The 18863-nt window shown below is 41.7% G+C and overlaps 1 protein-coding gene across 1 annotated transcript; it reads left to right on the plus strand.

The window, feature by feature from the left end:
* Window positions 1-9480: 9480 nt before the first annotated feature.
* gpr146 (G protein-coupled receptor 146) lies at window positions 9481-18863 on the plus strand. The gene is made up of 2 exons (XM_084571564.1): window positions 9481-9611; window positions 15480-18863. Exon 2 carries the CDS (start codon window positions 15521-15523, stop codon window positions 16520-16522), a length of 1002 nt encoding a protein of 333 aa, XP_084427690.1. The 5' UTR covers window positions 9481-9611; window positions 15480-15520; the 3' UTR covers window positions 16523-18863.

The raw sequence follows: 18863 nt of genomic DNA on the forward strand, positions 1-18863 counted from the left end.
GGGAAGAACGATTGGATAGAGTATGTGCATGAGGACTGCCCTGTGTCTGACCGATGGGGGGGGGATTCCTAAAGGGATTTCCTAATTCCTAAAGGTTAATAATTAAAAAAACTGTTAATAATTGGTTACACAGAACTTTATTACATTAATTTTAACACCCTATATATACCGTAATTTCCGGACTATAAGGCGCACCTGAATATAAGCCGCACCAGCTAAATTTTGGGGAAACTACAGATTGTTCCATATATAAGCCGCACCCGACTATAAACCGCTGGTGCTTTAATGTTTAATTACCGTAAGGGTTTCTTCTACCACGGAGGGGATTGTCGGGACAGAAATGACTGTTTGGAAACGCAAAGCGTCCCATTTATTTACATTTGAGAAACACAATAAATCTTTCAATCAATCGATCGATCAAACTTTCACATCTTTGACATTACAAACAGCATTCGTGCAGTGCACAAATAATACAACGGTGCGCTCCTAGCGCACTTCCTGCAGTCATAGTACCGTAGTAGTGCAGTATAACAAAAAACAAAGCTTACAACGCTTGACGAGGCAATAACGTTAAATGGCTAAATTTAATTCGTTTTTAAAAGTGCTTGCCTGTAACATGGCAGCAAAAGTGCAGTAACCCGGCTGCTCAACTAAATAACCAGCATCTTTTTCGAAAACAGCCAACACAGCAGTAAAGGTGCAGTAACACGGTTTACTGTATCAAAATAACCAGCCTACTATACCAGAAAAGTCAGCCAGATCGATCGCCTTTAACTTAAAAGTAGATCTCGTACTGCATTTGGACTCACTTGGTTTGTTTTGCTCTCGTTACCTGCGCGAACTGTCTGTCTCGCTCCTGCGCTTCCATGATCGTGCGCCCCTGGTGACCGTTAGCTGTAAGAATCCATATGTCCGTTGTATAAGCCGCAGGGTCCAAAGCAAGTGTGTGTGTGAGAGAGAGAGACGCGTGAGTGACAGAGAGACGAAGAGAGAGCAGGGAAAGGAAATGCAGCTGAACGAATACGCTGCGTGTTTTAAATAGCGTAAAAAAAGAATAACGAAACGCAATATGTGACGGTCGGTGTTGAATCTTTTATTATTTTTTTTTTTGGTCGGTGTTGAATCTGTGGCGGTCGGAGTTGAATCTGTGGCGCAGTTGAATCTGTGTGGGAAACACTGACATATTGATACACAGTAGGTACATATAGAGTATATTTTATCATTTGCAGGAGTGTGTCTTTGTGTCCTTGCATGTGTGTTCAGATATTAAAGTACATAACTGGTCCTACATGAATTACAGTAAAGGAATTTTGAAAATCTCCCAAACATATCCGCTATGGCTATTATAGCTCTTCCATCATTATCTAGAATGAAAGGGGTTGCTCTAGTTTAGCAGATGTTCAATTTGCCATTTTCTGCCAAGGAGTACTGCTCAAACATGAGCACGAACCAGCACAAAGAAAAAATAAATCTCTGTTCTTGACATTATTTGATTCACAAAGCAAAAAAGGTTAATGAATATTTAGAAAAATGGTAGAACACAGACAGATGGGAGGGGACTACCAAAAAATGTCATCAGAAACCTTTCCAAAGCATAATTTGTCCCAGCAGGGTAACACACACACAGAGACCAGCTTAAGTGACAGGCTTATGTAGTGTTATATTAATCCAGGCTGCACTGGCCATTCTTTTAGCTGGAACACCATCATTTGTATGTGTTTACCTACCTAGTCAAGCATTCATACATTTTAATACTACAATATACAGAAAAGCACTGTTTGACACACATGAACGGCACACATACACTCATTGACTGATGACACAAACATATCTTGCCACACCAGAGGCCTTTTTTCAGCAAGCTGCCCGACAGGACTATCAACCTTGTGGTGCCGAATCAGTTGTGATGGCAAAACAAAAACAAGCTGCAGGGTCCACACAGACGTGCCTATTATGAACTTGTTTTGGATTCTCACAAAGGCTCAGGGTCCACTATCTTGCTGTACATGTCAACATTAATCAAACCATTGCACTTGCTTGTTTTTGTCAGTGTGTGTGTGTGTGTGTGTGTGCATATCATGCATGGTACTTCACACAGATTTTCCAGTAGTTTTTTCCCATGTATTTTTAATTTCAATTATTATTCTTTCCATTGTTTGCCATCTATTTTCATTTGTCAGCGAGGAGCTTCAGGCAGCCATCTGTTTAATGTGGAAACGTTTATTTGATAGTGTAAAGGAGGAGGTTCCTCCCCCCTGGTCTTTCCACTTCCTTCCTGCCCTCTGAAAACGAGGAGATAACCAAGCCAGTGGACGCTGGTGCCTGGTCTTCAACACACCATAATCTCCACCACAGACTTAATGAGCTTAATGTGCACTCTCAGGCCACTGAGCTTAAAGGCATGTGCAAAACATGCACTGTAATGAAGTGCTGTACAGTTTGCCTATATAGACCGGCCACTACATTAAAACCACCTTCCTAATATTGTGTAGGTCTCCTTTGTGCCTCCAAAACAGTTGTGACTCATCAGAGTATGGACATGGGCCTTCTGAGGGTGTCCTGTGGTGTCTGGCAACAGAATGTTGTTAGTGGGGGACTTTGGGTCCTATGGGTTGAGGGGAGGGGCCTCTGTGGATCATCCCACAGATACTTGATCAGTTGTTCCTAAGCCATTTTTTTGTGTATGCCTGTGTCAGGCTGCATTCTGCTGGGGACGGCTGCTGCCATCAAGGAGTGTCATTGCTATGGTGTGGGGGTGTCTGGTTTGCAGCAGTCACAATATAATATAACACGAATTTCAGTGTGCACAAACACACTGTGTTTTTTTCACATCATTAAAATCACATTACCATCTGGTGCCAAAGTGACTGAGCAAACAGTTGACACGTATCCGGGGCAGACTTAGGCTAAGCGTACTATCATTTTGTAAACAAGCCTTATGTCGTCATGCAACCTAAAGTCTCTCGGCGAAAGTAAATACAGACCAGAGTCTTACAGTGGCTACGAGGCTTCCTAGAATAGGAACAGATTTCTGAGCTTGATTGGGGATAAACTGTGATTTAGTTCTGAGACCCAAGACCCACTCTGCCGCTCACACTCACTTTCTCCCCTGCTGCAGTGAATGTCAACATCACAGGAACTGCCGCAGAAACCAGTATTAATCAGCATGTGTTTCCAGTTCAAACCTGCAATCAAGAATGAAACAGAACTTGTGTTATTCAGATAACTGGTTTAGAGGTTATATTAAGTTCAGTCGTGCTTTTTTCACGTCTATACTCATGATAGCATTCTTGTATTCTGTTGAAATTTAAGATTCTGCACCAAAAATAAAGCATCCAATTTGGAATTATACTGTAGCATTTCAAGAGGACAGCGTGTGGCATGCACCATGGAAGCTAAAGCAAACTTTAAGCAGTACACATATAGCATATGCAGTGAAATTAGACTAATGGAGCGGAACTCTGAACACTAAATGGGAAGGATTATTGCATTAACACCCAGCCTTCACACCCAAGCAACTGCCACTGGTGCCACAACACCACAAGTGGTGAAGAATTTGCATTTGCTTTGCATTTACTCCAGATCATGAGATCTTTTACTCACAAAAGCAAACTTTTGAATCTCCTCACAGTATAAAACATTATTTGTAGGCTTTATTCACAAAACCTAAGTTCAAAAGCAGAAAAGGCTGAGCTTGAAGAAGCTTCTTTAATACGACGGTGTAGGGTCAAATAAGTCTTAGCAGTATATGTGGCTGCTATTTCTAAAACAGATAGCCCAGAAGTCTCTGCACCATCTGTCAAATCCTGCAGGTGATTTGCAAGTTCACAGGAATTTGGGGAAATACAGCAATAACAAAAGCAATATAGTAAGATACTGACGATGGTGACTTCATAAAAATTCATTCAGTTTACCAACAAGTGAAAGAAAAATCCATAAATCCATAAATAGGTGGTTCCAGACGCCAGCAGATATTGGCACTGCATCTATGAATATATAAAGAAACATCAATGAGTGTCATTTAGAAGGGCAACATTGAATACGGTCCCTGACATCTGGCATTTAATGTAATTTCATGGCAAGAGACACGCTGGCAATCTAAAGTCATAATATTTGAAATGTTTTATGGAAATATCAATCTCTCATTTGGTTGATCAGTTTTTAGAAGGAGGCAGAATGATTCACACATGAATATCCACTCCGTGTCCTTCGGTTAAAACGTGTTATCTGATAAATGACCACAGTCAGCGGCGTAATCGCTGGAACAACATCTCTGTCTCCAGGGTGATACTTTCACGAGAGGTACAAACATGTGTGCTGTTCCACTGCTGAACCTCTATTAGCTGAAAATAAAAGATAAAGGACATAGATCAAGGCCAGTTGGCCAGAAACTAGAAACATATCAATCTGAGAACTGTGGGGACTGAAATGATGCTTCATCTTCATCTGCTTCACTAAGTGGTTGTCAGACTGCACTGCTATTATTTTTCATGACATGTCTCTTCTGATCAGTCACAGCCTAGCATCACAACACAACTGTGTAATTGTACCTTACAGCAGAAGTATTGAAAGCTGGGCTGCTATGACCCCCAGGGATCCTTAACACTTGCCAAGGGATCCGCAAAGTAATTTTAAATGATAAAACTGTAAAGGCTCATAAAATGGCAATCATGTGAACACCACTTGATAAAGTCAAATAAACACCATGATGCTCAGGGACAAAATGGCTTATTACGGCCACAAAAAACACAGTTGTTGCTGTTGTCAAATAACACAAAGCCAAAATCAGCCAAACCAACAAAATATGATGTATAACTTTGGTTTTATTGAAGCCACCCAATGCAACAGATTAAGTATATCCTGGTAGCCCTTCAGTTGGGAACTGATAATTCTCCATCAAAGATCTGCCAGGACAATCAGATAATTTGGGTGGGTTTTATGTGGTGATGGACAGAAGAGTAACAACAACATAGTCATACATGTCATCTGAGCACTGTGGAGTTGATTTTGTTTACAACAGATTGGTTGTAGGGCAATCTAACTGCATGCAGAGGTTTTTTTCTCTCTCTCTCTCTGTATCGGTTGAAGTTCGCCCCAGAATGAAATCCAAATGGAGTGTCACAGTACCAGACTCATATTCGGATAGGAAGTTAGTCTGACAATGCCAGGCTACATTGAGCGTGCTAATAATGACGCTAAGAAGGAGCTCAAATTTTTGAACTTGTGATATCGATGTTTTAAGCGCATTTGACGACCCTGTATATTTTGGGAGTGAATGCAGTTTTCACTTTCACTCTTGAAGCACACTGCTCTCCAGTCTAATTTGCTTCCTGTGTGAGGTGTTGCTGCATCCTGATACACTACCGTTGTGTGGTTACGCTTATCTCTGACAGAGGAAGAAGCCAGCAAATGCGCACTAATGCTGAACCATAATATTAGTGAAACATGAATGACGCAGTTGAATTATTCTCTTCCAACATTTTTTCTTCATTTCTTTCTAAACGCCACAAGAGACTAATTTCAGCACCCTCACAGGGCGTGCATAAAGTGTGCTCACTGAGCCGCGGCAAGGCATTTTGTTTTCCCAAAATCTTTCTGTAGTGTTTTTCATTTTTATCACAGACTTATAACTAATCCATCGCTTGCATGGAGAACTGAAGGGGCACATGGATATTTCTTCCAAGTATAATGAAATATGCACCTCCTTTCTTTTAACACTGTGGACATTCACTGTTTCACTTCAGGGTTTTGTTGCCATATCCCTCCCTCCTCACAGGTGCTGAGCAGGAAATTAAGAGAAGGATCTGTACACATTGGAGCACTGATTAATACCTGATGTTACCATGCTGCATTCATCCCTCTACCAGGTGAAGCTTAGTGTTGCTTGCTGTCTCAGTATGACTCATCTGCACCAAATGCAATTTGTGGTGTGATGAATGTGATATGTTTTAATGAGATTTAGAAATCATTGTGATATATCTGAGCTATTAAAATTCAATAGGATCCAAGGTTTTGCATATTTGGTCATAAAACATTATTGCCTTTAGGTGAAACAAATGAGTTTCTAGCTTAGCTCATTATATTGTACAACATTTAGAGCAAAATAATCTTCTGCTTAAATCAAGGCATATTTATTACTTAGATTTGCCAGCTGTACAGTATTGTATTCTATGTCAGGATTGTGATATGCACTATAAACTGCAAAGAATTTACAACATAATCCTTAATCTTATTAGCAAACAACACAAAGCATTGCATCATTCCAACATGTTGTCTTTATTATAATAGCTCCCAAAGTGATTATCAGCTTTGCTTCATTTCAACTTTTTCCTCATTTGTCTATCAGAGTTGAAAGATGCATTTACTTTAGGCTTTCAAACATAATATTAACTTTCATTCTTTTCGAGAGATGGAAGCTTCGCCCTTTTTCTGCATTTAATCGAGGCAGTGCTGCTGCCTCGATGGCGATTGTCCCCCAAGGAATGACCTTTTGTTTAAAACAATAATGTCATTTCCTTTTTTTCTCTCTGTTTAATAAGATACGTAATCAAGAAGTATTACATTTCCTATGTGAACACAAGGCTATTATCTGGAAGCATTCCTCTTCCAGTTTGCACAGATACTGTGGTAAACATTGTTGTGAAGAAAAACAGATGGCTTTGTACTCAATGTAATATACTCTACGGGGTCTAGTATTGCAAGAGGGACACACAATTGCTGCCTGATTCCAAGTCTGTGAATAGGCTCCAAAATATCAAATGTTACAGTGATTCAAAAGACTGGTGTTGCGCTCAAGAGTTATTGCTTGCCCAGTTGTAGAAGCAGTAAAGCCGCCTTTGCAGGTCGGAGTAAAGTGGAAAACATTCAGAGTCAGAATTCAAAATGATATGGCGTCAAGCTAGCTAAAACTGACGCAGCTACCATTTAACAGGTATATTTGCAATATTAGTATTAGCATTATTCACAGAAGCAAAATTTGGTTCCTTTTTTCTCTCTGTTTAATAGGATATGTAATCAAAAAGTATTGCATTTCCTATTTGAACACAAGGCTATTATCTGGAATCATTCCTCTTCCAGTTTGCCCAGATATTGTGGTAAACATCAAGCTAGCTAAAACCGACGCAGCTACCATATATCAGATCAATTTGCAACATTAGCATTAGCATTATTCACTGAAGTAAAATTTGGAAATGGCATGGTTGTACCTCTGAGCTACAAGAGTACATAAATAGACCAATCAAAGAAAGACAGAATGACTGTACTCATCCATGGGACGTACACACAGGATAGTATATGTTGTCTATCATATAGCCTAGTTGTCACGTCACCATCTTGTATAATCTGAATCCAGGATTAGGTTTAGTTATGGTCAGCAGGTGTACGGTTACTATACTGAAGCCATGTTGATGAGCTGGTCTCATTCAAGTAAATAAGAGATCTGTTTTTTCATATAGAGTTGAAACACATAACTTAGGTATGGCAAAGTTAACTGGTTGGGTATGGGTTATGGGGTCACTGTTGGCTAAAGTTATGCATTTCAACCAGGTTTGGTTAATGGGGAATCAGACTGCAACATAACAATAATAGGACGAATGCATAACAAATGTTCTATAAAAAAAAAAACTATAGCCTAGCACTTAAACGCAATTGAAACAAGATGAGTCTGTGCAACATCTAAACTCCAATCAATCCTCCACCTTTATATTTTACCAGATGTTGGCTGGTGCACGCTAACAACAGATGTAAGGCACTAGTCAAAGCTGAAGCCTCTCTTCGATACATTTTGTATTAGCTACCAACCGACCATTGGTCTAATGAAATAGGGCGTATGATTTCTGCTTATTTTGTATATGCATTTGTTGCTTTCCTCAAATAGAAATCATGAGCTTGTGATTACTGCATGGGAAGTGGTGTACACAAAATGCTCTGTGTTCAAGCAGTAACATTGTTCCTAAACCTTGGAAACACTGCTGCAAGGCAACTGTATGCAAAGCCACCAATAAGTCAAGCTAACAACGCATGAACTTAATGTAAGAATTGCAAAGGCATAATGAAAGGATGAGGTCATTGGGAATATCAGTATTTTCCTCAGAGACACCAAATAAAGCTAAATTACAGTGCATTAAGTCACTGTGTTTACCTCCACCATGTCTGAAAATGGTAGCAAACATGTCAGATCTCCTGAACTCTGACCTTACGGAAAATTTCCACATTCAAGAAGAGGCTGTCCATGTGGACTTTTTTCATGAACATGGTAAGCATGACCCCACTTGAAGGTAGCAAGAGAAAGCCACAGAAACAACTAATTTAATGAGCCTAGAGGATTGTGTAATGTAGGATATGCAAAGTCATAGAGAGAAGATGAAGGAATATAAATTTTTACCTCTGAGCTTTTGTAAAATGTCCACTTTGGAGGTAATGAATATAACAAGAGAGATCCATCCATATAGACCCTTCTCCCGAACAATGTAAACATTTGAAGGCACCGTTTACACCGGTCAGCCACAACATTAAAACCACTGACAGGAGAAGTAAATAACATTGACCATCTTGCAACAATTCATTGTTCTGCTGGGAAACTTTTGGACCTGGCACTCATGTGGATATTACTTAGACATGTACCACCCACCTAGACCAGACCAGGCACCCCCACCCCATAGCAATGACACTCCTTGATGGCAGCAGCCATCCCCGTCATGATGCAGCCTGACACAGGCACACACACACACAAAACGGTTTAGGAACAACTAAAAAAAAAAAACATTAAAAACAGCACAAGGTGTTGACCTGGCCTCCAAATTCACTAGATCCCAAACTGATCAAGTATCCGTGGGATGCACTGGAACAAACCTGATCCACAGAGCCCCCTCCTGTCAACCCATAGGACCCAAAGGCCCCCACTAACAACTGGCATTTTCTGTTGCCAGACACCACAGGACACCTTCAGAAGACCCATGTTTAGAAGGCCCAAGGGAGACCTATACAATATTAGGAAGACGGTCATAATGTTATGTCTGATTATTTGCATATTTTGTAACATTAAATCTTCTCCAGTCTTTGGACTCTTTTTGGGGACAAAGGGCAAACTGACCTATCATCGAGAAATTAATGCTAGGGGGGAAGCCCTGAACAAACTTAAGTGGACGTAGCTTCCTCTGAAGTGATGGAAACACGACGAGTCTGAGTGTGTGCGTGCTCCCTCCGTTTCCCTCGCGCCCCACCTCCCCGCCCTCCGTCCAATCACAGCAGAGAACGGCCATTCGGGCCTCGCGACCGTGGAGCAGCAGCGGAGAGAGGAGCGAGGAGACAGTGGGGGAGGGTCACGTGTGTATACACTGTAGGGCTCAGCGGCACTCTAGCAGTAGTAAAGTCTGTAACGGTCGGCCCCTTTTCAGCGCAAGCCTCGTCCGAAAAGTTGATAGATGAAGAGAATTTAACCGAAAAGGAGTCTTTTCGCTATCACAAGGCTTTTCGAGCACATGCAGAGCAGAGGAATCATTTTAATTCGTCTTTTTTTCCAAATGAAACGACTAAGAAATGCCTATGGAAATGCTACATCCAAACCCAATGCCGCCGTAGGTTTGTCACCCATCCAAACCTATACGTTTGTGGTGAGTTGTCTTTTCGTTTCTATTATTTTTTTCCCCTCTAGTAATGCAGGTTCCTCATTTTCATTTGTAAGTTACTAGAAGTAAATTTACCCCGCTGCGGAAGACAGATATGAGAGTGGGTAGCCTAATTTGTGCAAATAGACGCAGAAACGGTAGAGTAGTGTTAAAAGCCGTGACAGCTATCCGCGTTTTCATCTGCCTCGTCAAGTGTGATGACACGGCGTCCGCCAAAATAAATACAGGCCACGGTAATTTGCTGTTTTCTGAACCTTGTTCTGCTGCAGAGGCTCCGCGGTTTTAATGACGCGTTTATATTTGGGAACCAACACCTGAAGGTGTTTCTCACGGGATCAGCTTTCTCTAGTGCTGGGGAAGAGTTGTGGCACTTTAATCAGCGGCCTCTCAGGTACAATAGAATAAAATAAAAAATATTTAATTAGCAATGAATTGTAGTATAAAGTTGAGCTCGCCTTTTCTTTATATGCATAATAACCCAGCTGTTGTTGGTAGATATATTAAGTTTCTATCCAGAACTGTAGTGTTTATAACATCCAGACAACTTTGATACTGTATCAGTAAATCTGTTAACACCACTACATTATTAGCTATTTTTAGTTATACATTATTGTGAAGTTATCTTAAGCACAAGCTCATGAACTGTTTAAAGCTCCTTCAGTTTTGTTTTTATTCAGTGGTAACCCACATACCTCATTTTCACACAGTCATAAAACATTTTCTTTCATTGTTTTTTTTCTACATTGATTGACTTTACTGCATAGTTTTGAAGACACTCAATGACAAGGTCAAACAAACTGTGTAAAAGTGCCCTGACTCTCATATTCAGACAGTCATATAACCTTTTCCTTCATAGGTTTGCTAAATTATTGCCATTTAGTTTTGATAATAGATAACAAAGATGTTCATTACTGTGTTGTTTAATTGCACTGAGTACCAATAGGCAATAAAAAGTGCTTGAAAAATACCACGTCATTTACCATTTAGTAGACACCAACATATCTTTCCTTACATTATATACCAAATTAACTATTTGTGTGGCTAGCAAGGATGACGCATTAACCCTGGTACTGGTAATAGTGTAATAATATAGGTAATTTGACCATATAGCACGACATCTAGAAGAAGGAAGACTTGCCACCGTCTCACAGACCAACTCTTTGCAGATAAATCCCACCAAATTAAATGCTTCTTGAGATTTAGGCCGTGCACTTGTTGTCCTCAACTTCGGCCATGTGACCAAAGGGGACATGGGCGTGTGTGCTGTGGCTTAATGGCTGTAAGCCTGCTTTGTGCTGACCATTGAACTCCGACTCGTGTTGATGCCTGGGACAGCGTTGCAGAGGAGGTGGCTGTCCAGACTGACAGTGACCTGTGCTTGACCAGAGGCTGTTATGCTAGAACTTGAAAAAAAGCAAAAGCTGTTTTCTTCAAAGAAAATCTCCCATTGATCCACTGTGTATCAATACATACTTGTTTTTGAGCTTCTTTAGGTTTTTCAAGATTTGTAGATTCGTAGATTAACTGTTAGTGACAACATCTATAGTTTACAAAGAATCCATTCAAACTGCAAGCTGTCTTGGCAACCAAAAACAGATAAAGCTTTCGGGGCAAATGTTCAGAATGATTTAAAACCTCTCCGCAGGAATAGAGTTCATAGAAAGTATTTTAATAACCTCTGAGAGCTTAGCAATTTTAATTTGCTAAATGTTATGCAGCATTAGCATACACCTGAAGACAGATCCCTCATTAATACTCTCAGTTAATGGACTGGTTTCCAAAAATAATAGTCAGATGAGAAATAAACTAGAGCAGGAAGAGATTAGGGACCTTCTCAAATGAACCATCTTCATGGTCTCTCCTACTAAAAAGTAGTTTGGTAGTTTTATGGGCAGTTACTTTGAAATATACACTATCACTAGCTAGAAAATGATGTGCATCAATTATAACTATGTTATACTTGACCTCTGGCACTTCTCCACAAGCACAACACGTCTAAAAGTGAGTCATGTTATCTGATTTTCTTTCTGTAGTACTTCTGTGGTACTGCTGCGGACAGGAGTAGTCATGTGACATCACTCAGTACTTTCTGAGAAGGGCCTGTAAATTCCAGTAAGGATATATGAGGGGTGTGGGCTTAGTATGTCACACTACTCCCATCAGCCTGAGAGATTTGGCTTCAGAACGCTGAGACGTCAAGCACGTGTGCGTCACTGTTACGAGATCATGTTTGGTGGGGCTCAAGCATGCTGAAAGCGCCCCCTCCTACCACCCTCTGGGAATATTTGACTGAAAGACTTTTGACATGAGGTAGTGCAAAAAGTTCAGACCAGGCTTAGCCAAGTCTGCAACTGCAGTCAAAGTCGTGACCAAGAAGATTTAGACAAAGATTTTTCAGTCGGGTTTGTAGATATTTTTTCTGTTCTCTCATATAGAGACATGTATACTCTTGCAGGAAAGATCTGACAAAATTGAAAAATCGCTCCATTGGAAACTGATTATGGTGTGGCAAATATCTGCTGGGCCAACCAAATCGTTTGGGTTGGCTTTGTGCAGTGATCTACAGAAGAGCAACATCGTTGTAGTCATACACGTCCTCTGAGTGCCGTGGAGCTGATTTTGTTTACAACAAAACGGCTCTGATTGGTTGTAGGACTTTCCAAATGTGCCCTCTGTATTGCTTGAAACACACGCAATAATGAAATCCAAATGTGGTGTTACCAGACTATTCTGATAAGAACTGAGCTTGGCTACGCCGGGCTGTGTCAGCTCTGAACTTCTCAACATCACTTCCAGCTGTAGTCATGACAGGCTCTAAAATGGTCCTCATTACCCTGAATTAAAACAGACATAGCTCATACAGCCTGAAGCGGCACTGCCTTCAAGTCAGGAGTGGACCTTTTCTTTCGCCGCGCCTGTTTTTCTCTCAGAGTGGAAAACTAGAGATTTCATTATCATGGACTTTTGGCAGAAATGTGCAGAGCTAAAGTGCAATGACTTTCACAACACCATAGTGGACGTAGCCCAGAGTAAATAGGTGCAGACAGTCAAAAGGAAGTTCACAGGATTCATATGAAAAGCAGATATGTTTTCCTTGTTTACGGTGACCTTCAACATATGCAAAGGATGCAAACTAGTAACTGACATTTCTTTCTATACCTATGTGCAATAACTATACTGTATGACAAATATACCTGATTAGTTCAGCCAGATAACATCATAAGATCATGACTCTTTTTGTCACCAAAAAGAGTCCCCCAATTTCATCAGTAGCAGCTGAAAAACTATAGGGCTAAATACAGAACATGTTAACCTTATCACCAGGCGTGAGATCATTAAATACTCTAGGAAATATATCCATTTTTACTTTCGCCTAAACAAAGTTGTAAATTTAGGATGCATCAGTAGACTCTGATGGTATTTAACCTTCAAAGAATGTGCACAACCAAGAAATGGCACTTTTTATAACATGTATGGTTTTACAACTGGTACAGAGGTTTACAGAGTGGACTAGGTTTAGAAAAGGTTTGAAGTTCACAAAACAGATTACATTAAATAAATATTCCAAGGCTCCCAATGTCACTCCTAGTCATTCACTGTTGGTTTCAGTGTCCACTGTGTACCTGCCGTCCAGTATGATTTAAAAAGGCTGGGGTGTTTGATGAAGTTCCCAAATAGTCCAACACAATCCAGGGAAACAGGAACCATTCTTTCTAACTCAATCTGAAATGAGTCCATTGGTATTAGCTGAGAAGCTTCCTTTGAACATGAAACAATGACATAATTTTATGCCGCATTATGTGGTGCCCTGCAGGTATCGGAAGCCGCAGAGTGAGCCAGTGTTGTAATGAAAGGGTGCAAGGCTTTATACTGCAGGTGCTAATGAAGGGGGACTACCACGAAGGCAGGGAGCGCTTTTTAATCATCGCTAACTTCCTTTAAAGTCATTTTCTCCTTAAGTGACTAGAGGTTGCTTGAGGAGTGAAGGATGAGCAAACTGTAGACAGGTGTGTGTTGTGTTGATAATACATTCAGAGGACCATTGCTAATTATGTGCTTTTGACAAAGGCCAGTTTAAGCCAATGAGTCACCCAGCTGCTGGAGTTTAAGAGCCGTGTGTGCAAGAGGGCTGATCGGTGCTGGTGTCTTGGTGATGGCCTTTTTTTTTCTTTTTTTTTTTGTAAAGAGAAACTCTACACTTTCCTCCTCCTGATCCACTTCCAGTCCGGCTCTGAGCTCCAGCCTCCACTATAGTCTCATTACTGCCAGCTGAAGTAGTACAGAGGAGGGACCTCGCTCTTGTGTGCGTATGTGTTCCTGGAGCTTAAGGCCAAAACAGCCCCTCTGTAGTGGTGTTACGTAAGTGAATGGAAGAATGTTTCCCTTTTACTGGCATCGTTACTCATCCTCCTTAAAACGAAACTGCCTTCCTGCACTTTATTCCAGTGTATTTTCAGGGGAGGGGTTTCCAGTAGATTCTGCACATATTAGCACACATTTTGTTCGTTTTCCACAGAAGTGTTATTAGCGGAAACACAAACGCAGTGCGCTTCCTTAGTCGTCACTTCCTCGTCTGTTTGAATAATGTTTTTATAATTTAGCTAATTACGCATCGGAGCATCGTGGAACTATCTTGATTATTTACAGCCTCTATCCCAAATGCTCCTGACATGCAAATTATTTTTTTTTATATACCTTGCCATGAACTTCAACCCACAACTCGTTCTTTACTGAACCTTTACCAGAGCCTGCTTCACCTTTCACTCTTTATAAATCTCCCCATCACCACTTGCCCAGCCCCCAGTCGACTTGGGAATAACTTGAACAGAAGATGAATGTGACCACTCAGACCAGGCACACCAGATCTGTCTTGTTCTTCTCAATATGTTGCTGCTTGACTATATATATATATATATATATATATGCAAAGTAAAAGGGCAGCTCTGCACAGCCATCTATTCCCTGACTCTGATAGACAGACAAGGAGAGGCAGAGCAGGGAGAGAGATAGCTTGCCAAGGTGTCAAACAAATGCAGTGTTGTGTTCCTTCCACCAGAACAAGGGCCTCAATTGCTCTGGCCAGTGGGGAGAGATTGTGGGTTTGCAAGGCTGAGCTAGCGAATGAAACATGTTGTGATGTATTTGTATTCAGCCAGTCAGATGCAGTGAAGTGAAGTTAACAGTGTTGCCCAGGACATAATAGCAGTGGCGGACGTGTTTTTGTGTCAAGGACTCGGCTGCTCCACTAGCCAGCACAGAAACCAAAAATGGAGGGCTGAATTCTGTTCTTCCGTTAAAAAAAAAAAAAAAAACTCCCATTTTTATGGCAAAATACAGAACACACATTGCAAAATGATCATATGTTATATGTTATAGAAGGCTGAATTAGACAAACATACAGTGACAAAAGCTGCTTTTGCACTTTTGGCTGACAGCAGGAGACGATCCGTGTCAGAGATGTTCACGCTACTGGAAATACTCCATTTAGGTTTAAGCGAGGGGTTGGCGCCAGGATGCAAGAGTCTGGACCAGATGGAAAACTCATAAAAGTCCCCAATTTCTGTTCCCCAAGGTGACAACAAAGTTGTCATCTTGGTGTAAGTGAACCATCTTACCCCTTCATCGCTAACATTCCCACCAATAACCTGATCCCTTCACTAATGGGCTCATATGACGCTGACTTTGTACAAGGGAGCTGGCAGGGTAAATTTTGTTTACGACTGATATTCCTATGTAATATTTACAAGGTGAAAACAGCTTTACGTTGCTGTTTTTAAAATGCAGCTAATTGGTGACATGAATCAGCATTTAGTGCAGTTACTAACTCTTGTCTCCTCAACTCTCTGTCCGCAGTCAACCTGTTGAGAGTGCTTGACCAGTGTCAGAGCCCAGCGATGTGGATCTGCATGGTTCACAATGAGACGGACGCCAGCGTGGACTTCCGGCTCTGCCAGGACTTCGGCCTCATCCTGTCAGTCTTCTCCCTCATCTACCTCCTGGTGTGCTTTCCGCTGGGGCTGTGCTACAACATGCTCCTGGTCGTGGTGAACCTCTCCAACAAGGTGTCCATGACCATGCCGGACGTCTATTTCGTCAACATGGCCATCGCGGGTCTTGTTCTCAACCTGGTGGCTCCCGTGGAGCTCCTGAGCTCCACCTTCACCCGCTGGCATGTATGGGAGTACAACAACGAGATCTACATCACCCTACTCATCCTCTTCAACATCTCCTCTCTGGTCATCATGTACTCCACCACGCTGCTCAGTCTGGACTACTACATAGAGCGGGCGCTCCCCCGTACGTACATGTCCAGCGTGTATAACACCAAACACGTTTGCGGTTTCATCTGGGGTGGCGCAGTGCTCACAAGCTTCTCCTCACTGCTCTTCTATGTGTGTAACCACATCTCCACCAAGATGGTTGAGTGCTCCAAAATGCAGAACGAGGAGGCAGCGGACGCCATCATGATGTTCATCGGCTATGTGGTTCCGGCCTTGGCTGTTCTTTACGCGTTCGTGCTCATTCTGCGCATTAGGAAGGAGTCCACGCCTCTGGACCAGGACTCTGCTCGCTTAGACCCTTCCATACACAGGCTGCTGTTAGCCTCGGTGTGTGTGCAGTTTGTACTCTGGACCCCGTACTACATAACCCTTTTGGTACACACTGTAGCTGGTGCGCCGGGGTACATTAACAATTCACGTTACTTACCTACCTATTACTTCTTGAGATGCTTGTCTAAGCTGCTGGCTTTCTCCAGCAGCTTCGCTATGCCTCTCATGTACAGGCAGATGAACAAGAACTTCTCCAGCAAACTTCAGCGACTACTCAGGAGGCTGCACTGTCGAGATCAGTCCTGCCCTCATGAACGCTCAACAGTGCAGCAAGTGGTAACGTGAGGTCGCCCCTGGGAGATCACAGATGCCCCCGCGACTCCCCCCTCTCCACCTCTTGGCCCTAGCCGGCACTTACCCCGCCTCCTGCAGAGCCAGCACCGACTCGGCTCCATCACTGCTCTGGACTGCGTTAAGGGCGGCGTAGCTAGCGGTGGAATTTCCCGTCACCTTCCGGAACTCGATCCGATCTCTTCAGTTCTGCAACGAGAGGACAAACCGGACAAAAACCACTAAGTGCTGCTTTTTTTTGTCACTGTGTAAAGCTCTCCACCAAGACACTTGGGCTTCTAGTTCAAGGGTGGTACATTTGGCAAAGTAATCCGCTAATTACCCAGTGCTTTATTTTCTTAGAGTTTACCACAGGCGCTAACAAAATAATCTGTTAGCCAGCGACTTCCCAGCGCAACACCTTTGCAGTGGGTGTGGCTTTATTTTAAGGACATTCTGCCAACAGTGTTGAAGTTGTGCCTAATGCATGGCTGCCTAAATTTCACTGCAAAGTGTAAATGTGATTTATTTTTAAATCTTTAAAGCATGATTCTTCCCCAAACACGCAAGCAGAACCAATAAGCTATACACTTTAATTATCAAGTGTAGCCAAGTAATTTGTTTCTAAACACTCGACACCCCCCCCCCAGTGATGGATGGCTGCTGGTGTATCAACACCACACCACCACAGCTAATGAATGTCAGCTCGACACACTGCCAGTAAATATCACAGTGTACTGCCCTCAGACTAGAAGCCTTGGCCGCTTGATTGAGAAGACAGTTCTGTTTTTATTCAGCTCAGCTCATATTTGAACTGAAACGTGTTGTCAGTCGATTCCTCATTATTGACTGAATCCTCCTCACATGTTAAAGCTGGAGTGTTTTTTACAGGAGCCGCAGCTATTCTGTTTCTCCATACCAGTTCTACCCCGTAGCTATGTGTAGGCACTGGCATGAAGACATGTTCTCATTTCACTTTTGTAGATTATGTTTTGAGGTTTTGATCCACTCACAGTCATGAAGAGCTTATCCCAAGATAAATCTGTATACGTCCGCACCACTTCAATATCACACAAAACAAAATCAAATATAAAGCTTGTATTCAGGGTTTAGACATAACCAGTATACCTCTTGTGATCTCTGCTGAAATAACATTACCTGTCAACCATATGCAACCCAATAACATCAACTGAGAGCCTCGTGAATTTGCTAAGCTAAGCTGTGTTTCTGTTCCGAATTATGCATGCAGAGCCTGACCTGGGGTCAGTGAAGTCCACACAGGGTCACGGAGAGGGCCCTGAGGAGGTGGCGTGTACATTCCCCTAAATTTTATGAGCACTTACGAGTTTGTGTCTAGTGGAAATATATAGACTCATTGGATCATTGCGGAGGTAATATCCAAAACCTTCTTAAAAATATGAAAAGGCCTGCCTTCTAAGCACCTGTAACGGGTGTTTGACACAGAATGGCAATGCTGCTCGGACGCATTAAGGTCTTCTGCACATTAATGGCGAAGCTGCTTTTTTTTTTTTTTTTTTTTTGCCTGTCACTTAGTGAGACGTGAAGAGACCATAAAATAAAATAAAATAAAATAAACACCTGTTCTTGCATGAGGTCTGTCGCATCACTGCATTAGCTTGTTTTCCTGCGGCCAGTTTATTAATCACCCTGTCAACAGATACGCTGGAGAGAGGTGGGGGATTCACTTGAAAAGAAATCAATTTTATATTTGTAGACATTTAAAATAAACAATCATATGTTAATGATAACTCGCTATTTTTTTTTCTTTTTTTTTTTTAGAATATTTCCATGATTACGTGTCCTCTGTCAAATGTGAAGGATTGCCAGACGCACTAACAATAACTTGATGTTTTTCATCTGCATAGCTTGAGTTGCACATTCAGTATTTTCCATGTAGGAATGTCTACGCTTGAGGGATGAATCAGTGTACAACATGTGATTTTCACTGCGTGGCCCCACCCTCAATATGTGCATCTGCAGTCAATCAGTAGGAAATATTTGCAGCTGAGGCTGTTAGTATTTTGCTCTGCAGTACTTGCTGCCCCAATAAAAATCCTGTACATATCGTGAGACAGTTAATCAGTATTTGAACTCTGTTCAAAGTCCTAATGCTTAGCGTTCATTTAGGAATGGAAAGCAAACAGCAGCACGTACATGGTCAGATGATACTGTAAGGGGGTTTGAATGGAAGCTTGTAATGGTCTGAAGCAGGAAATTATGCTTAAATTAAAAGTTAATAGAACTGAATGTTTCCCAGTTTTGTCATTATACGACACTTGAACATGGTTCCATTGGGTTGCTTTGTTTGTTTTTTGCAATAGAGGCCAGTCAACTA

This window comes from Chelon labrosus (genome assembly GCF_963514085.1).
Source record: "Chelon labrosus genome assembly, chromosome: 21".
NCBI lineage: Eukaryota > Metazoa > Chordata > Actinopteri > Mugiliformes > Mugilidae > Chelon > Chelon labrosus.

What these genes read in the sequence shown, in the direction of transcription:
- gpr146 (XM_084571564.1), top strand. Translation starts at nt 15,521, where the DNA reads ATGTGGATCTGCATGGTTCACAATGAGACGGACGCCAGCGTGGACTTC.